The sequence below is a fragment of the Carassius auratus genome, chromosome 44 (genome assembly GCF_003368295.1).
Source record: "Carassius auratus strain Wakin chromosome 44, ASM336829v1, whole genome shotgun sequence".
Taxonomy (NCBI): Eukaryota; Metazoa; Chordata; class Actinopteri; order Cypriniformes; family Cyprinidae; genus Carassius; species Carassius auratus.
In genome coordinates this window covers 6,705,591-6,727,792 of record NC_039286.1, presented here as the reverse complement: position 1 = coordinate 6,727,792, position 22,202 = coordinate 6,705,591, and the positions used below count along the sequence as shown (strand labels likewise).

Genomic DNA, 22,202 nt, shown 5'->3' with positions numbered 1-22,202 from the left:
CTCAGAAATGGGCCAGTGGTTAGTGATGCCTTCATGTATCAAAATTTTATGAAAAGCTGTAATTATTATCTCAAGAAAATGATGAATTGTGGAATTCCGTCCCTGTGTTGATTCTATTAGGCTTGACATATCTTGGACAGGATTTTCTTTCCCACTGTCTTATCCAAGAACTCATGGATCTAAGAAGATACTTAAACTAACCCGGAGTCCACCCTCTTTTCTAGGGCTTCGGGAGTGTGTCAGCCGAACACTGGCTGGGAAATGAGTTTGTGCACATTCTGACCAATCAGAGGGAGTATGCCCTCCGTGTAGAGCTGACAGACTGGGACAGACACAAGGCCTTCTCACAGTACGACAGTTTCCACATCGACAGTGAAAAACACAATTACAGGTATGCTTTTCAGATTTTTAAGTGAATGCTGCTCATTGTTTTAATGTAATAGGCGTAACAAAATAAAGTGCTCAACAGCTCATTAATCAGTGATTGAAAGAGCTTTTATTTTGAAAACTTTTTTATTTTGCCAAAACTAGTTACAGTTCTTGTCAATATATTCCAGGTTATATAGGTTTATATAAAATACTTTTTATTTTAGGTTGCTATATATAACACTGTTCTGAAGGTTTTGTTCAGTAAGATTTGTTTCTATATTTGAAAGAAGTATTTTATGCTTACCAAGGCTGCATTTATTTGATTAAAATACAATAAAAACTGTAATAATATATACTAATTTATTTATGTGATTACAAAGCTCAATTTTCAGCAGCCATTACTCCAGTCTTCATTGTTCCTTCAGAAATAAAAAATACAAAATATAAATATAAGAAATAAACAATATGATTATAGATATGCAAGTTTTATATGTATCACTCCAAACAATTATGTTATATTTAGTTTGTGGGAACATTTCGGAGAAGATGAAAGTGTTGTTATTCCCAAAGCCTGATGATAAGTTCCTGCGTTCATTCATAGTTTTACTCCCTGTGGGATGTTTAAATGCGTTTCACTGGTGAAGCTATGGGGAGGAATCAAGCTATCTGTTTCAATCCCATCTGAGGTTGACTTAGTGTTGTGTCATGCCAAACATTCCCCCTTTCTCAGTTGTTAACCAGTTGATTTTCTTATATTAAAAGGCAAAAACAAGACAAAGGAAATATTAATTGCACTTGTAGCTCATGCACAGGCAGGTGAACACTTAAGAGATCTTAACTTCCAAATATCTGGATCTTAGCAGGGCTGTAGTCCGTGGCGTCCTGCACACTTGGCTGGCTTATAGTGGACTGTAGCGGTAAAGAGTTTCAGGAATCTAAACAGCATTCTCATCGCTAAAAATAGATTTGTTCTCTCAAGCTGTTATGCTATGCTAATCGCACATCGTCTCTTGAGAATACTGGCCAAAACAAACCCTTTCTTTGGCCAAACACAAAGTGTGCAAGAGGTTGCAGTTCAGATTAGACCTTCAGATCCCAACCTGCCAAGTGTTTTAGTTTGTGTATATAAAAAAGCACAACCAGTAGATGTAGTATGAAGATAGGCTTTTTTTAATCCTAACAGTGTCAGCAAATTGTTTACAGGTGTTTTTTTTTTTTTTTTTTTTTTTTGAGAATTTTCTGTTTCAGTGTAGTTTGTGCTCTTTAGTGCTGGTTTAGTCTGCTGTGGTTTTCCTAAAAGTAGGTTATAAAGTAGTTACAAGCATTATTCACAAATTCTGTCTTCATTTACTCACTCCCATCATGTCATTCCAAACCTGTGTGTGACTGTTCTGTGGAGCACTTTTTTTCCCTCCCCACAATGAAAATAAATAAGGTCCAAAAAATACTTATTGATTGCATTGACAAAAAGACATACAGTGGGGATCGAAAGTTTGGGCACCCTTTGCAGAATCTGTGAAAACGCGAGTAATTTTCAAAAAATAAGAGAGATCATACTAAATGCATTTTTTTTTTTCGTAGTGTCCTGAGTAAGATATTGTACATTAAAGATGTTTACATTTAGTCCACAAGACAAAAAAAATGCTGAAATTATTAAAATAACCCCACTCAAAAGTTTGGGAACCCTTGGTTCTTAGTACTGTGTGTGGTCACCTGATGATCCTCGACTGTCTTTCTGACAGTCGAGGATCATCAGGTAACAGAACACAGAACTAAGAACCAAGGGTTCCCAAACTTTTGAGTGGGGTTATTTTAATAATTTCAGCATGTTTTTGTCTTGTGGACTAAATGTTAATATCTTTTATGTACAATATCTTACTCAGGACAGTACTAAATAAAATATAACATGCATTTAGTATGATCTCTCTTATTTTTTGAAAATTAATCGCATTTTCACAGATTCTGCAAGGGGTGCCCAAACTTTCGAGCCCCACTGTATATTATACATACAATTAAACCATAAATGTCTGGAAGGACATGAGGGAGAGTAAACATGTAGAATTAGAAAGATAGAAATATCCGTTTAAGAAGCATGGCAAGGACACCAGCATAGAATTAATTGTGCTTAATACTGTACATATGCACACACACACACACACGGTCTATATGGAGACATGGCACATTAAAGTACTTAAAAATTTCACAAGCGTGTGCATGAATATACAAAGAATAATTTCAAACTTAACATATTACGATGCACAAGCATTTCTATTTGTCAGAACCAACGTGGAGACTTTCCAGTCAGGAAATATGTGTCTGACTGCCAGCTACTTGCTTTTGCTTAAATTTAAAGATAGTTTGCAAAAGAGTTGGTATTAGAACAGCAGTAATTACACAAAGAAACAATGGAGTGTATTCCCATAACCTAAGTCACGAAAAGGACTAACTGTTAAGTTTATTACATTTCTTCAGTACTAATGATATCCAAACCACATAAGGGGAAAGGTTGAAGTGAGCAAATAGCACTTGGCTGAATGTATACCGTGCTCAGCACAATATTTTTTTTTTTAAATAATGACCATCAAATTTTTTCTTGATATAACAAAGTTTCCGCAAAGGTCTAAGGCAATAATATTTTGTATATGAGGGGAGTGAGAGGTGTGATCCAACGAAACAGTCAGCATTATTAGACAGCAACATTACGAATGCATATTAGTTTTGACATTTTAATCATTTCAATAGTAAATCTGTAAAATTCTATTTTATTCTAAGTCTCTTTTTATATGTACAAAACCAGCCAAAAGATTGGGGTATTTCTTTATTCAGCAAGGATGCTTAAAATGTATCAAAGGTGACAGTAAAAACATTCTATTTCTATTTTATTTAAATTGCATTAAAAAAAATTTGTACTGCATAAATGCAGCCTTGGTTCGCATAAGATACTTCTTTCAGAAACGTAAAAAAAAAAAAATCTTCCTGCACCGAATTTTTACATGGTAGTGTATATTCTAGAATGTCAAAAAGTATATGAATTATCAGAATCAGAGTTATTAGAAAATATTTTGTGTATATTTATGTTTTTTATGTATTGTATTTCAGGTTGGTGGTTTGTGTATGTGTGTATTTTTAACCTTTGTATTATGACATGGATTTAAATCAAGAATATTTCACCAAAAAAAAATCAAGTGGAGACTGAGATATACTGTTGTGTAAACACTTAATCAAAACGAAAATCAGACTTTGGCACGGAAAAAAATAACCTTTCCAATTACTTTTTTCCAAGTCTTGTGCATTCTTTTGGTAAACCTCAAGTATAGTTATCTACAGCTATAACAAAGTAATGATGTATGCCTCTGTGGTGCTAACTGACCACAGCTCTGCCCTGTGCACACTTTTTAGGCTTATGCAATGGAAACTTTAACTGGTTTCAGGAGCACTGAATAGGCAGACCATTACAGAAATTGTGAAAATGATCAGTGACTCAACACTGACATGGTGGACCACAGGGTTACTGTATCAGTCTCGCAATAAAGTTTTGACAGGCGAACAATAGCATTTGATTTACTAGGGATTTTTCAATAATTGGTTTACATCGGCCACAATAGAATTGCATGTAAACTGTGGTGGAACTGGCAAAACATACATGCATTTATCCCTGAATTTCAATAGAATTAACATAATCATTTTAATATATCTGCAATAACAACATTGGAAAATATTAAACACTCTAGATAAAAATCTCAGTTTGTCTAATTTCAACCATAAATGAATGTCTTGGTTGATTGATTGACTGATTGATCAATTGATTGGCCTTTTCCTGCTCTAGGTATTATACGTTAGCATATATGAAATGGTTTGAACTGTCAGATTACTGAATCTTTTGTGTAAACGTGCTGTTCATTTTTCCTTCACTATTATGTATATTATCTTTTTAATATCATATTTTCTGTAATACAGAAAATGTTGTATTTTAAAACAGCATGACCTGAGAAAGGAAAATAAAGCAAGGCAAAAAGGAGAAGGAAAAGTGAAATGTAGAAAAATAACCATTACATAATTTATAGCAAAGTAAAGCAGGCCGCTGTTGCAGATGCTGCTGATAAACACAGGCTCTTATTACAGCCGTGTTTACACAACTTATGAATCCTGAAGCTCCTTAATTTCAGGGAATGTATCAATCAGCTAAATGGATCTTGAGCATAATTGCTTCAAAAGATCAACACTGTGTTAATGTTAGTTTGGCACCTATATACTGCTCTACATAATTATATTGAATTTGATCATTAGTTACATTGCCTGTCTCGTAAGGATTAGTTGAAAAATGATATTTAGCCATAATTCTATATGAATTTCAGAATGTGGATGTTTTACATCAGCCGATTTAGCTTTTTTTTTTTTTACGGTATATGACCGTTTTGCCAACTTGAGTTTGGGGGAGCCCAGTGTTTTGTTTCTAGGGCAGACCTACACAAGACAAGTTATGGTGGATAGGAGTCAGTACCTGGGAGTCTCTGAAGGGACCTGACAGTGCGGCTGCAACCTTGTTTTCCCATTGGGATGGGGTCATGCTGGGGAGGGGGGGGGTCATTCTTGTTCATATTCCTGGACTTAATGCCACTGACCCAGCACCAATGCCCATGGCACTGACAGACACCCAGACTCCGCCTGTGTTTACATGGGGGCTTTTGTATATTGATTGAGTAGAGTGTGTATATCCCTATTGAAAAGAACCACTTAAATCAGCTCAGCTCCAGCTGATTTGTGCCAGCATAGCCACAGTGCTTTCATGTGGAGCTGATTCACCTATTTAGTCTTGCTGGTTAATCTACAGTACTTTAACAGTTTGGTGGGGAAACTAGCATTTCTAGCATCACATCATCCATTTAGTGTGTTTGTGTTGTCTTTGTGGTAACACTTTAAAATAATGGTCCATTAGTTAATGTTAGTTAACTACTTTAGTTAACATGATCTAGGCAAGAACAATTCCTACAGCATTTAGTAATCTTAGTTGAAGTTAATTTCAAAATTTACTAATGCATTATTCAAATCAAAAGTTGTGCTTGTTAACATTAGTTACTGCACTGTGAATTAATATGAACTAACAATGAATAACTGTTTTTCATTAACTAACATTAACAAAGATTAATAAATAAAGTAATAAATGTATTGTTAATTGTTTGTTCATGGTAATTAATGAATTAACTAGCATTAACTAATGGACCATTATTCAAAAGTGTTACCATTTTTGTTTTTTGTATGTTTTGTTTTCTGTTGTTTTAGTTTAATGTGTTTTTGTTCACAATGAGGCACAAAATAAAAACAAAATGTTTGTTTGGTTTGTTTGGTTTTTTTTTACTTGGTTTTGAGATTAAAGTATCACCTAACCTGATAAATAATGACGGAAATGAGGTTGACAGGATTTTGAAGCTTTGAAACTGAAAAAGCACTCTTCAGTGGCTTCAGTCAAGCATGTATAATGTACCTGAAATGTGACTTATGTCACAATCCAGACCAAGAGTGATTGAGTATATGCACAGATTCTAATGAGGTTATACAACAAGAAATGCCTGCTTTTCACATCCTGAAAAGACGTAATTGGTGCTACAGTATGTTTGTTTTTGAAGCAGATGAAATGATCTTGATTTAATATATTTCATTCCAGCCAAGTTTTAAATCCACAGATTTTGCAAAGCTCTCTTCAGCTGTGTCTGGTGTGAATTTTGTATGGAGGTCTTGGCACTCACACTGGCTGTAGGCTGTAAACTCTCTGCTGAAGCATTAAAAGCGTATACTATCAATATCACAAGGTTCTTCCAAAGTGCTGTCAGCAAGGGCACGCAGACAAATTTCAAAGGTCTCCTTTATTGACAGCCAAATTTTGTACGTTATTTGTTCAGTGCTGTATCCAGATGAGGTCTAAAAGTAGTAACTGTGAATTATCAGTTTCACCTTCTAGTTGAAAATGAAATGTTCAGCTGGCGTGGGCATGGGTGCAGTAAACTGTCATTAGAGTGTCTTTAAGGTGCTGTATGTTTAATGTTTCCAGAGACAGCTTAAATTCCACACTAACATTACCAAATTAAAGAAATATTACTGCTGCAGGATCTTTGCATGTTTCAGATGGGATGTGACAGGTTAAAGGCGTACAGCAAGAGTTAACCATGGGTTCATCTCAGGAGCGGGCTTCACACTTATCACACAACACTAAGATGGGTTATGACATATCTCGCAGCCACAGAGAGGAAAAAATATATAAGGCTTTTTATTTTCAGTCTTTGGCAAGGGGCTCTGATGTATGGACCCCTATGGCACATGTGACTTATAGTACTCAGGTTTTTGTTTTTCTCCTGCTGTACTGTGAAAGGACTGTGTATTTGCTTCCTGCCCTCTTTTAGTCTGTGTTCCAGAATAATAGTTTAGGTTTTGGAGCATGTTCATCTGATGAACATGATTTCAATTTGGAAAAATACATCCATACATCCTCTTTTATTCATAATAAACATCTCATATCCGGAGAGGAACATTAACAACTGCCATCATTTCAGATTATAAAAATAAAATGACCGGACAGCAAAACACTTCCCTCAGGGTGCTGTTGTGCAACACCAAATAAATCTCATTCCATTCTCAGTTTTCATCACAGCTTTTCCAAGTAAGGCTTGGACTGATTCAGCAATACTTCATTGAGGCTGGTGAAAAGAAGCCTAGAGGAAGGATATTCTGTGTCGGCCATGCAGCTGTTTGAGTTCAGAAAAGGCCATAGCATGACATGACATTAGTGGGACACTGGATGCACAGGACTTAAGTCTGTTGCTATTTTGTGAATTGGGACACACTTTCTTTCTTTCTTCTTTTTTTAACTGGTCTACTTGAAACTACACTGACTGGAGATGAGTAGGTGTGTTATTTCCCCTTGGTTTTGTGTCCGTGGATTTGTGATTGTTTACTCTATGGTGATAACTGAATGAGACAAAATTGTTTTGGACATAACTTTTTTCTTTTGGCCAGTGTCAGTGTTTATGCTCTTAATCTATATTCAATGTACAGTATTTGGTCACATTTTTATAATGGTTTCGCATTTTGGCCAGGTATGTTGGAATAGTGATTTTAATTGTAATAACAATCATAATTTAAATGAATAAAAAAAAGAAAAATCTGGTGTTTGGCTAAGGTCTATGAGATAACTCATTAATACAAATGCAGTATGCAGCAACATGCTTCAACATGATGTCACCAAACAAAGTTTGCAACTGATATTTGATGTAGGTGGCTTTAAAATGATTAGACAGCTTGTTATAAGAGAGTCTACGAGATGGATGAAGTGTGACGAACAAAAAATTAAATAAAGGAAGAAAAAAACACATAACAATGAGAACGACAGTCCCACACTTGGCCTCTAAAGCCTGTTGTTGCATCACTGGGCTCTTTGAACATCCCTAAAAGCGTAATCAAAAATATATTTCCAAGTCACTTTCCAAGATTAATCTTATAATAGATTTATTAAGCTCACTCTCTACTGTCTGATCTTATTTGGGGCAATGACTTTCAGGAAATGATTTTGTGGGGCCAAACATGTTTCATTTGGTGTTCCTTTCATTGCTGGCATGCCCAGGCAGTATAGTTTTTTGGCTTTGAGTATGACACTTTGGATGAATAAATAAAAATAGCCAGAGGGGTAATAACGCTCGGGTTAAGGCCTTGGGCAGAGCTATTGGTGACACAATGAAGCAAGATGCGAAAATCAAAGGCTGCCCTTCAACCTCCAAATTCTTGGCATCAGTGCTGCATACAATTAAGTGTTTGAACCCAAGCCTGCATTAAGTGAGGGTTGTGAATTTGCAGTTGAAATCTTCAAGTCTAGATGGCTGGAGGTGAGTTACACACTCTGTGTGGTTTCTACGTGTGCTTTGTTGTCTGGATAAAATAGTATGGGGTTTCCTGGCTAGTACTCTAAAGAATGGGTCATGAGTGTGAAGGTAATCTGCATAAATCACTCACGGATGTTTCTGGCAGTACATTTACTTGTCCACAGCCTCCTTTTTTAAAAAGTCTTTCTCTGTGTTTATATTTCCTCTCTTCTTGCTTGTCCTCCCTCTGTCTCAGGTTGTTCCTGAAGAGCCACAGCGGGACGGCGGGCAGACAGAGCAGTCTGGTGATCCACGGCGCTGACTTCAGCACTAAAGACATGGACAATGACAACTGCACATGCAAGTGTGCGCTGATGCTCAGTGGGGGTAAGGCTGAAAACCTCTGTTTTAGCTCACTCCTGATGAATGTAGTCATTTAAGCATCTATTCCAGCCGTGCAAGCTTGTTCTTGTTCGTGATGCACTAGCCATGATGCTCAAGCTGATATTGTCATTGCTTTTAAATACATTAAACCACAACTGGAGAAGTAGAAAATATCCTTTTTTCTAAATTTGACCAAACAGCATGAATTAAGTAAAATATAAATAAATAAATAATTCAAATAAACTACTAAGAGCTACTATAATGTTACGCTCTACATATACTCTTCTCCCATTGTGAATTAAGACCTTTGTGAAGTGAGCAGACAGTAAGCTCCAGTCTAAACACTGCCTATGTCTATGTACACATCTAGCTTCTGTGTATAGGACCACCTCATGCTTTCTTTTTGGCAGAGAAAGTGCATAAAGCTTTGAGCATGTAGTAATGATGTCTTTGTGGACTTTCACATCCTGTGAGGAGTCTACCAGTATGGGCTGAGCACCAAGTCTCTGTAGGTCTGTATAGGACTCCCACAGTCTCTCCTAGTGGATGCAGATCACAGTCAGCTTTTGCTTTCCATACAGGAAGCTCTCAGGTCTAAAATCATTATGCATCATTTTATAGACCAGACGTAGAGAGAGATCCTCTCCACACGAATCTACTGTCACCTTCTCCGTCTTTGGTGGCCAGATGCTAAATGAGGCCCTGACAGTTTTTCATCTCCGAAATATTTAATATCAGGATGAGAGTAAATGTGAGCTTTACAGAATGATGACATGCATAAATCTGCTGTATGTGTAAGGGGATTTGAGCAATGCAATTAATAAAACAGTACTGTCGCACTGAAAGATTTTTAATGAAAGTTCTTCATGAAAAAACAGTGCGGAAATGATTGAAATTGTCAGTCTCGAAGTAGAACCCTCTAAATTCTGTAGCGTAAGTGCTTTAATGAAAGACATATTGGTTCCAGCTCTGGTTTATATCAGGAAATCAAACTTTTATCATTCTGTTGCCTCATTTCTTGTCATGCAGTGTGGTTAAAAAGCCTATAAAACACATTCCCTAGAGACAGCCAGGACATTGGCCAGCTATAGGCTTGAGATGCAAAAATATAGTAACAAGTAGAATCAGCATCCAATCAGTTTACTGTGTCAGTGAGAGCCGTGACAAAGGGCAGCCTATTTGGCTCACGGATGGCTGTTAAAATGTCACAGATCTCTCTGGCATTTAAGCCTGTGAAGTGAAGCTCAAGTTCTTCGTGGGAATGAGACTTGCCAAAACAGGCACTCTGTGGGCACATTTTGTGTGTATGTGCCTGATTGAATCAACAGGCCAGATGAATTGTATTTAATGCACAGAGAAGTTGTACTTGCTTTACAAAAACTTGCTTTGAAGCCGTGGTCATCATTCAGTTTCATTTTAAAAGACATAAAGATGAGTAAATGATGACAGGATTTTCATTTTGGGAGACAATTTCTTATATTTCAAGCCCATCGTATCAGGTCATCTCTGAGGGACATGCTATTAAAAGCACATCTGTCAAGGCAGACATTAACAGAAATAACCCTTCGAAATAACCCTTCGAAATCCACAGAAGAGACTTCTTAAACATAAAAGTCAGTTATGTTTGACAATGTGATTGGCACATCCTATTTTCTCTCTGTTACCTTCCTATATATATATATCCTCTTTCCCTAAATACCTTAAAGGTTACCGTTCCACTCACGCCTCACCTATATTACAGACAGTGACCACATAGCACCTGCATACTGTTGGATCCAGCTTTCAAAGTTGCCTGCATAGTCTGACAAATACACTGCTAGGCTGTCAGCAATAAAAATAGTTGCTCATATAAAATAATCACCAATATAGTATCACACAAATAGAAGAACTGTTGTTTTAGGCACCTAGTTTCAGAAACCTACTTAACCCAGAACAGTAAAAATTGGCTTTTTATGTGATGTGGATTTATTTTAATTTTTTTAAAAGAAAAGTAATTAAAATGACTGTTACAATTTATATATAATTTATTTTGTGTGATATACTATACTTTGATATGCATTTATTTCAGGATAATGCAATACTAATTGTAACTATAAACAGTTGTTCCCAATTGTAAATGTTTGTGTTTTAGGATGGTGGTACGATGCCTGTGGCCCATCCAACCTGAACGGGGTGTACTACAGACAAGGACATCATGTTGGGAAATTCAATGGAATCAAGTGGCACTACTTCAAAGGCCCCAGCTACTCTCTCCGATCCACTGTCATGATGATCCGACCGGCCGACTTCTCGTAGTTCTCCACAAATAGGCCAAAACTTTTTGGAAAAGTGTTACTTTTTGGCCCATGACATTATCAAGTAACGCTGTAAACATGGTTAGCTGCTTGCCTTTTGGATAATGCAACATTCTTTTGAGATAACACCTCTCAAGTTAAAAGGAATCCTGTGAATAATGGGCTGTCCTATCACCTTTATGGGACTATATACTGTAAGAGATGGCATGCTCTTTGAGAATTTAGGGCAGGAGCTGACTTGGCTGGGCTTTTATTTTTAAATATCAGAGGTATGAATTCAAGTGCCTTTCACTTGTCACTCAGGACCTGTGGACTGCTGAGGCAGGCACATCACCTTTGATGGCTGCATTGCCTTGCTCATCTGGCTTTCGTGTCTCCAAGTGAATTTAAAGCAGCTTGAATGTTCCTTAATATCCTAAAAAGGCCTATTAATGTTTAATACAAATGTGTTGCACAGTTATATTTGAGTTGTGATACTTTATTTCACATTATGTTTTTTTTTTACCCCAGTATATTATTATTAGTTTCATTATTACTTTGTACATTATTCCTGTCAAAGTGAAGAAAACCATAGCATGCAGTATTAACAGTGACTTTATAGTGCTATTTACAAGGGACATTTTCTGCAAAGAATAGCACATCCGTCCTCCAGACTGACTATATTGATTGTGCAAACTGCTTATTATTATTGGCTTTGAACTTTGGTGACCTTTTAAGCACATCATAACTTGGCATAAAATGTTGAAATGCATGCCAAAGATCACAGCTATTAATGATAGTATCATAAAAATATCGATCTAATATTAATCATCGTTACAACTGACAGAGTAAAGCCAATGGCACAGATGTACTGGTGCAGTATGATACATATGATGATGTTTTAATTCATTCATACCATATTGTCTTATGAGAATTTGTCATATTAGGATTGTTTTGCATTTGAATGTTGCAGCTGTTGTCAAAAGCAGTGTTACTCTTACAGACAAGCTTGGATGAACTTATTTGAAATTTTTCTTTGAACCTAAGAATATAGGTTTTTAATAATTCTGAATGACTGTATTATTGAAACTAAATGCTTTGATATATGGAGCTTAATTTGTACATGAATTTTGTTTTCAGCGATCGTAGGGCCGGTTCACACAGACTGCGTTTTTTTTTTTTTTTTTTTTTATTCCACTTTTTTTTAATGCACAGTGTTTACACATATAAACATTCGCTAAACCGCTGTGATTAACCTGTTATGCTAGGTTTTGCCTTTTTTTGCATTTTGCATTTTGCATTTTGCATTTTGCATTTGCATTTTGTGCTGAAGAATCAGCCATTGTTAAGCCAAGTGAAGTTAAAAGTTAAATCTGCATCTTTTCCATTCCCTCCATTGTGTGAACATGCCATTTGGACTTTCGGTAACAAACGTATAATAATGTTCTGTTTGTTAACATTAGTTCAGTAAGTTAACATGAACTAACAGGGATAAACTTCTGAAGCATTTATTTATCTTTGTTAATGTCAATTTTAAACATATAAACGAATTATAGTTAATGTATGATTGCCTCTGTATGCAAGTCTACTAATAATTTATTCCATCAAGTAACAATAGCATGGAGCATTTTACTGAAAAGTGTATTTTTATTGTAAATCCATAAACAGTCTGAAAAGCTGCAAATGGCATGTTTCATATCACAGTCCACAGTCCCAGTCATTTAGTGTTTAAAATTGCTTTTCAGAGGAAAGCACAGCTTTATTAGATCAGAACCATCTGTATGTTATGAATTAAAAAAAAAAAAGATGTAGCAAAAGTAACATAATTTAATTTGCCATGTTATTTAAACACCTAGTCCTTTCTAACAATGTTCATGATGTTAGTTCAAATAACAAAATAAACTCGATGCCCCAAGCTTAACTGAATAAGCAGTTTGATATTATTACTTGCTCTGGAATCCAGAGTGTTTCTTTTGCTTTCACAGAGCTATTTAGCGTTTTCTATTTGAGTCACGTCACTCTATAGACACAGTATTTGCACATGGCAGAAGAAAAAACTATAAAGGAGCTAAATTTTTGGACAGAATGGGCCCTGAGCAAGCAAGCCACCTTTGTGTCGAGATCCAGTAGACCGTTAGTTCTCCTCCACTCTGCCATGACAGATTGCTGAGCTGTCAAACTATGCTGTCGGGACCCCTGAATCCCCCCATAGCTGACATTCCTCTACCCTAATTGAAGGGTTAGGCAAACGACGGACGTTTGTAAACTGCTGCCTGTCCTTCAGCACCTGGGCTGATCCACTACACCCTCTGGAATGCAGCCACCATCAGATGGGTACAGACACATGGAGGACCAACCAGGCCATGTGGAGCCACAAAAAGGAGACTCAAGAAGCATTCAAGATGTGTGATAGATTCAACCCAACACATAATGTAACCAAAGAGGTGAGTCCTTATGGCTTTGAATTTCTGAGAATTAGTTTAACATATGTATTGATGACACATTAATATCATCCAGAGCTTAAAGGAAGGGCCTTTTATTTAGTCTCGTGTGACTAGGAATGCTAGGTGAATGCCTCTGAGATCCACTGGTGTTTCTGAAGATACAGATCATTTCCTTTTGCACAAGCTGAATAGAGGGACAGGAACCCCAGACGAGGAACACAACTGTTCTGCTGAAGAGCAATGGGGCCTGATGCCAGATCAGACAAGTAAAGTGTATGTACCTGTACAGTAAACGGGCAGAGATAGCAACATCACACACCAGAACATGCAAAATTGCAATTGGAAATAAGACCACCTGAATAAAAGAAAAATATGCGTTACTCTAATAGCATGTTTCTGTGTAGTCAAAGTTCCAGAAATAAACCAGATATAACCTTTTAATGAATAATGCGTCACAGTCCAGAAATCTTTTCCCGTAAGTTAGACTGAGGCAAGCGAACAGAAAAAATATTCTTCTGGAATTTCTTTGGCACAGGACCACTTGAACGTATTCCCAGGGTGAGTTTAAAACATGTTGAAGTTGAGGATTGTACCGTTTGGGGCAATTTTAAATCTTTTTATTTTTTTATTATTATTTCAGCTTATTTAATTTATATTTTAGGTTTCGGCATCCCTTACGAAAAAGAAGTTTATTCAAGTGTGTTATTAGTATACTTCTTTTAAAAGTAGGAAAGTATGCTTTTAGTTTACTTTTTATGTACTTCTCAGAAGTACCTCTTATGTGCTCCTCAGAAATATACTTAAAATTACATTTAGGTGTACTTAACTTATACTTACAAAAAGTAATCTAACATGATCATCTGACATAAAATAAAATGTTTACCGATTTTGAGGTTATAATTACAGTCAAGCTTTGGGGTGTTGATCGACTCCATCTATGTTTTGATTATCATTCTGAATCCAATTCATAGTATTTTTTTTTCATCTTTTTGTTCAAAATGTTATTTCTTTATTTGTTATGAACACATTAAAGTGTTTAAAAAAATAATGCATGAAGCTTGAATAAAATGTTTTTGTTTACAAGCAGATTTCTTTGTTCTTTCTTTGGATGTTTTGGGGGGACATACTGTACTATTATACTTAGAGTATGATGTAAAGTTCACTTAAAGTACACATACAAGTATACTACTAGAACGCTGATATTTGTATACATGCTACATAAAGTATACTTAAAAATACACTTTAACTTTACTTAAGTATACTTATGTAAACTATACTACTTTAAAAAAATACAAAGTATACTACTTTTTCATAAGGAATGTTCCATTCATTGTTTGTTCAAACTAGGATTTATAAATGGTTGTGCAGGCACTGCTTGTTTAACAGATTAAAATAAAATTTTGACAGTGTCATCACTTCAGTGAAGTGAAGTCAAAAAATCTCCATAAAGTAGCCTGCAAGACTCCTGTACCATACATTGTGTGAAGGACCGACTGAAAGCTAAGTGATATGACCACTTATCAAAGTGAAATCCCCAGTGAGCGCTAAAAGTGTGTTTGGATTCATTTGAAACTAATGAAAATGAATCTTACAATTTATTTATTTTTTTACCGATTGCTGTACATATTATGGCAAGTGAGTGGTGCTGAAAGATTAATGCTCTAACACATTTAAAAAAAAAAAAATACCACCTACACTAAACCTAACTAACAGTGTTAACTAGAGCAAAAGTATAATAAAACCACATTTGCCGAGACAACAATGCTATGATAGCTTGCTTCTGCAAATGTTTGATCATTTTTACCCTGATTTTTACGAGAATCATACCCAAGCGTGCCACATAATGTAGCTACTGCCATGCTGTACCAGATGAGCTACCGAGCAGGTTTACAACAGAAAAATGTCATAGCATAGTAGTATTGTGCAAGGAACCGTGAAAAACTAAATCTTTATTAACTGATAATCTGTCCTATAACCATAATTTGTATGAAAAGTGATAAAAGCCTTCAGTCTTTTAATGCCATTAGTCTTGTTGGAAACTGCAGTCATTTGTATGTAGGAAGCAAAGCAGGAATAGTTTTTCAATGAGCCTGTTTTGCAGATTTTAGCTGATCGCCCTTACATTCACATTTGTACACAATCAAAAATCTTAAGAATCATGCCAGGTTGACATTAACCATGACCGATCTCAACATGGTGAGTTGGAATGACATTGTGCAAAATGTATTCTTTTGTGATCCATGGAAGACAGAAAACAATACAGAATTTGGAACAACATGTAGGTGAGTATACGGTGACAGAATTAAAATTTTCAATTCTAGGGTTTTAAGTGCCTGAGAAACAGACAACCTCACTGCGACACCAATGAGTAAATTGTTCATTTTAAATATGTAACAACTTGTTGATGTCAGGTTCTTCAATTTTTTCAATGCAATCGTGGTTACTGGCACATCCTCGGTTTTTAGAGGAATAGATACTCTGTTGCCCTGGAGACTTCCCTGTTTTCTATTGTCACGCTGCACTGATTTTGAGGGAAATAAAAGTGTAAACACAAAATTAGTGGTTTGGGACTTCTCTCCCCCTTTTGGAAGTCCAGAAGGTGATCATGGTGATGGATGGATGAATGAGCGTAAGAGTGAAATCTGGTTTTGAGGCTGAAGGGAGAGAGGGAATGGGCTGAGGTAATGAAAGAGACTTGGGCAATGGAAGGAAGAGTTACGATGGAGCCGCGAGCCACAAGGCCATCAAAGGCTTGTTCATCAGACTTCCTCTCGTCCTGTTAGCAACAGCTGAATCATACAAAAGAGGGTCCTTCCCCCCAACCACACTGAAGTGACTAACTGTGAATGTGCTCTGAGAAAAGCTCTGTTTGTTCATTTGCTCAGTAGCATTAACCTTTATTTCACTAGCAGCAATCCTAATGTTTTTGGAGCACAGCAACGTAGAACCTTAGAGAATCATGCCCTTGATAAAAAGAAGAATTGTTGTTTGCTTTCAGTGACCTTATTATATGGGACTGCGGTTTTGTATGCCAGTCAGATCAAGTAAAGACTGGGGTTGGGTCATAACTGGCAGCCCAGAAGGAATCGGTGGACCCAACACTATAAGACTTTTGAAACAACCATGGGTTTACAAAAAATTTTTTGAAATGAAATAAAACAAAACAAAGACAAAATGAAGCTACAACACAATGTAAGTGAACAAGGGGGCAGCATCGAACTGGTTGCCCTTTGGTGGCAACATTGCCAAGCAAAATTGTTCAAAAAGTTGGCCATTGAATCCATTACCTTTAGATCTAGAAAACATCTCTTTGCGCCTGTCACATATGTGTTAAGAAAGGTTTATATATCGTCTTGTGAGGATCTGAGGTAATCTGCACAGACAGTCAAGAATGATTGTTTGTGTAAGAAGATTTCATTGCCAACCAGAAAATGATGAGGGACAATTAATCATGTTACACACACAAAAAGGCAAGATCTCTTAATTATACCTCACTGTAGTAGAAAGGAAGCATGTTTACACGGTATGGCCCTGTCCTACTTAAATATCCAGCCGAACTCTTTTATATCCTTTGTGTTTAATACCATTATATGGTGCTATGCTTCTCAGAAAATGTTATAATGGATGTACTAACTCTACCCTCAGGAGATTTAGTGTCTGACACACAACTCTGTAGCATGAGGTCATGGCTAGCTGAGTTTGTGTAACACTTCTCCATAGGGATACTAACTCAGCGGCAAACTCATAAAGATCCGCGGATTCCTTAAACTGACCTCCTGACATTCTGTCATCATCATTAAAAAAATAAATAAAAATACAAATAAAAAATCCTAGCTTGCTGCTGCAGCTAGTTTTAGTCTGGCCAGAAGGAGGTGCTCATTCATGACTTGTATGGGTGCAAAAGTCTTAGCAAAACAAAACGGACTTCAGAAAAAAAAAAGAAGCAACCTTTTGACAAAGTGTTAGAACGGCAAAAAGGAGTGTAGTTCATATAATGCATTAAACTGGCCTCCTGAATTCATCTGTCATTAATTCCCCAACTTAATCATGAATTTGACCTCATTCTTTAAGCGAGTAGTGCATCCAGATATTGAGTATTGAGCTTGTCAGGATGCGCTACCCCTCTATTAGTCATGCTCTGTCAGTTGCCGTGTGCTTGAGTCAAATACTGAAACATGATATTTTGCGATCCGTCACATAACTCTTAACTTTTTTTATACACTTGCACCTGAAAATGGATAGATTCATAGTACCGGAGCCATCTTCATCTGTAATAAGCTCCACGCTGCACACCAGTCACAAAAGACTAACCATTTCAGGGAATAAAGACGTCTTGTTAATGGAGCTCTAGCCTCTAAAATGGTATTAGTTACACTGTTTGGGAGCTGCAAAGGCTGCCGTTGAGGAGCCAAACATTAAGGTTCCACAGCTCTGGCTGGGAATGCCAAATCATGCCCTTTGCTTGAGAAAGAAAGTCCTTCCTTCCTCACGGGTATCAGCCAAGGGGCTGACGATAGCAGCTGGATCAACTAGGGGAACCACATCTGATTCCTCCAAAGTGGGGCCACCAAGAGAACTGAGCATCTGGATTCACTGACCCGTCTGACGACCTAAGGAAGCAGGGCAACTGGGGGGATTCATATAGACGAACGCTTGGCCATTTGTGGGCCAGGTTATCTTGCTGCTTCGAAAAATACAATTTGGCAGCGAAAGTTGTCTTCTAAAGGTGAAGTGGTCTACCACTGCACCTACCGAAGACAGACCAGATCATTTGGACCATTTGGGGATGCAGTCTCCAGTCTTCTGGAGTCACATTGTACCTGGACAGCATGTCTGCTGCCCCTTCGTTCAGGCTTCCCGGAACATGAACTTCCCTTAGTGAGAGGAGTTTGCCTTGTGCCCATAAAAAGTGTCAAGCCAACCTGTGAAGGGAGTGACCTGACATTAATTGTCCCCAGAAAGACCACTCAGCTTTAGGCTTGGGAATTAGGTGGCGCCGTCTTTGCAGGCTGCTGAGAGCATGGAACCTTCTGGTGACTTGGAACTGCCACCACACTGGAGTGCTTTGGCAGGAAGTGAATCATTTCCTTTTTTTGTGCCGCTGTTAACTGCTTGACAAATCCATCCAAACTGTCACTTGGGAGAAACTGGTGTCTATAATAAAGCGAACTTGTCAGCATCTCTGATCTCTGTCAGATTTAGTTTTAGTTTGCTCCAGCACCACCTAGTGGGCCATGGACTTGCCAATCACCTGCGCTGTGGACTTAGTAACACGTAGAGCCAAGTCAGTCGCTGTGCACAGCTCTTTGAAGGCTTCAGAACTCTGGCCAGACTTTTCTATGGTGCAGAGAAATTTGGCCTTGAATATTTGGAGCTCTACCATCATGTGATGTGCTGAGCCAGCCTGGCCAGCCAATAAATAAGACTTTTTTTGCAAGGGCTGATTTAGTCCTGCAGGGCTTGAATGGGTGCACTGCATGAACTTTTAACCCCAGGGCAGATGGAGAGCACAGATGCACAGCGACTGCCTCTTCCAGAGGGGGAGCTTGCTACAACCTCATTCTTCAGCCCCGTCAACAGTGGTGAGAGTGGTAGAAGTAGAGGGATTAACATGCGTCAAGTAGGGTTCTCGCAATGCCATGGTGAGTTCCTAATGAACCGCCAACAGGAACAGGGTGGGCTCTTGGCAGGAGGAATGTTGATGGCGTCCCTTTAGGTACCACTTGTCAAGAAGGCTGCGGGTGGGCTCATCTGGAGCCCACCAAGCCAGACCGAGATTCTCCACAGCCATGGTTAGAATCCAGATCTGCTCGCCGTCCATACTGCGCAATGTTGTCTACGCCGAGAATCAGACTCGTAACCCAAAGGTCTTTGGTTCGAGTCTCAGTACCAGCAGGGATTGTAGTTGGTGGGGGTGAATGACCAGCAGTGTCACCAGACCCCAACTGCTCCCTGGGTTGGCTACCCACTGCTCCAGGTGTGTGTTCACTCACTGCTGTGTGTGTGCACTTGGATGGGTTAAATGCAGAGCACAAATTTGGTGTATGGATCACCATGCTTGGCTGCATGTCATGCCACTTCCTTCACATGAGAGGCACACAGATGAATTGAGGAATTGAGGGAGCTTTTTTTACTTGAAAGAGAGGAAACGTGAGACTAGGAGCAGGGAGGACTGCCTTCATTAAAGGCAGCGATCCGCAAGCGGAGAAGGGTGAGAATCGTGCTCTTGCAATGTCATAAGATTTGGCCTGTTGGCAGGTTTGCTGCCGACGACCTAATCATGTACAAGCTAATTTACCATCAATTTAATTTATTTATGAGGCCGCTCAAGACAGCAAAATACAATCAGTAATGTCATTGCAGTAGAGCTATATTGGATTAGAGACAGATTTGAAGCCCTTGAGCTGACACTGTTGAGACAACACTTAACTTAGGTTATTCTCCATGAAAAGAGGATGTTGTGTTTATCATAATTTCCAATGTTTCATTTGTCTGCCTCAGATTTGAGACCTGTTTTCCTCTACTGTATGGTCTTGCAGGTATTTTTTATTCATGGTTGGCAGGTAAAGTTGAATAACTACTCCAAAAACAACATAATGCAATATGATTCTCACAGTACAAATATTTTGTAATGACTATGAATGAAACCACTGAGTATAATTCTTCAAAACTGTTACTTTTCGGGACAAAAAAAAAGTTATTTCAATGGCAATGTGTTCCACATACTGCAAATATTTTGAAAACCAAAGGCTTTGCCTGTAAACTGTTAAAGCAAAGAAATCCATTTACCTCTTTTTATCAGCATTTAAGACTTAATGGTGCCTTTAATCAGAGACATATTACCACAACATAAATTATATTTCCCTGCTCAGAATGATATGCAAATCAGAAACCCCAGGGCTTCGGGTAGTGCAGTGAAGTCTGAGTCTGCTCAATTAGCTGTGATGGCCAAAAAAAATAAGATCAGGAATGGTTTTAGACTTGGAGGAATTGAAAGACAAACAGAAAGGCCGAGAAACAGGGAAGAGTGACACACACCAGTAGGTACTGCTGCTTTTACTCATCTGACTCTGGACTTTATGGACTGCTTTGACCAGGAGAGCTTTTCAGCCCAGATGGATGAAGGAACCACTGGACCATATGTCTAGTGTAGACAGCCATACCAGATGTTTGGAAAGTCAATTCACACCTGGCTTTTAGGATGAGGTACCCATCCATACCAATGATTAACAAATCAGTTGAAAGCATGGTTGGAATGGAAACCATATGAGGGCTAGTGTAGGACAAATATTTGTGTATTAATTACATAGGTATTATGGAAGGAATGAATTGTGCGCTGAGAGTGAGCTATGTCTCAATTAGTATTTTTAAATCAGATGGAAGTAGTGAACAATCAAACCTGTGTAAGTGCACTTAGCCATCAGTTTTCTTTTACTGAGTATTTGGGAACGTGAGGGGTTCGATGAGGTCATTTAAGTGGTATCAGTTCAAAACACAAAGGGAATTTGGGGCCTTGACATTTGGCCTGAATTGCAAAATGATCCAATATATCCTGGATGATCTCCCTTTATCTCTACATCTGCACATGATTGTGCTATGATCTAATGATAGTCTGTGTTTTATGAGAGCTCTTCTCAGCCTTTCAAATTGGAACACTATTGTTATGAGGACCTCTGCTGGCTGACGAGTGCACAGACACACTTTACCAACGCCAACAATATTTTAAGTCTGTAGTGTGCACTGCTTTTTTTTCTTTATTTAGGTGATCTGCGGACATGCTGTTTAAATGCTGAGATTTACCCAACGTTATGCATAATAATATGATGATTTCATTTTTATATATATATATATATATATATTGTAAACTTTGCTAATGCTTTGACCACATTGAGTTTCAATGTTGGCTCTTATGTCTAGGTCAAACGTACTCTCTTGTTAGTAGATATGACTATTGAAATTGTTCTGTTGCACTGTATACTCTCTCGCTCTCTCTCTCTCTCTCTCGCGGATCTAGAATCAAGAGCAGTCTAGAATATGCTCAAGTGCTAGATTTCCCCTGCAGTGACAGTGACCCTACTGCACATGCACATTGACACAGCTCTACATAATGTAACTGAAAACCAGCGGCTGTCTTCCCTTTGCTTCATGCAGATACTATTTATAATACTGTACCTCTCAATGTTATCAGAAAACAACTTACAGTAGAAGACATACATACAACATCTTTTAGTCAATTAAACAAAATGTAAATATGCACAAGCACAGTTCTCTGCACTTGAATAAAGTTTTGTGATATAAGGAAAGAGAAGTGTTTCTAGTTCAGCTGCATTATAATTTAGTTTTAGTATGCTGCCAGGTGTAATGCAAGACTATCTGAGTCTCCTTAAGGGGACAAAAATTACTAGTTTTTTTTTTTAAGAAATGGGAAACAACATATTCAATTAAAAATAAATTTTTGAAGTAGAAAAAATTAAACATTATTTTCTTGTAAAATGAATAAAATTTGTTTTATTTGTAACTCTGACAATTATTTTTTACTGGTTTGCATATAATTGTAGTTAAATACAATCATATTAAAATATATTTATTAATATGTGTTATAATATAATGTATTTTAGATGTATATATACTGTATATATTATATCATATAGGCTGTTAGGTATATTATTTTTTCATGAGATGAAATGAAATAAAATAAACAAAATTAAATGAAATGAACCATGTGTTCTGATGGTCCAAATAACATTGTAGTCTCCATTTTTTTAATAATAATAAATATGCTTTATTAATACAGAACTTCTTCCTTAACTAAACAAGATGATATATAAAAGCCATCAGGGACAAAAAAAACTTGAATAAGTGAATGAACCCCTTGGAGGTAAACT

General features: G+C 37.4%; 1 protein-coding gene across 1 annotated transcript in view; it reads left to right on the top strand.

Moving 5' to 3' along the window:
• Positions 1–12,794, top strand: part of LOC113062298 (angiopoietin-1-like) — a 47,364-nt gene extending 34,570 nt beyond the window's left edge. The window contains exons 7-9 of the mRNA XM_026232047.1: positions 225–391; positions 8,473–8,603; positions 10,732–12,794. Coding sequence (XP_026087832.1) covers positions 225–391; positions 8,473–8,603; positions 10,732–10,895 — 462 coding nt within the window. The 3' untranslated portion in view covers positions 10,896–12,794. The remainder of the gene's footprint in view (positions 1–224; positions 392–8,472; positions 8,604–10,731) is intronic.
• Positions 12,795–22,202: the final 9,408 nt, after the last annotated feature.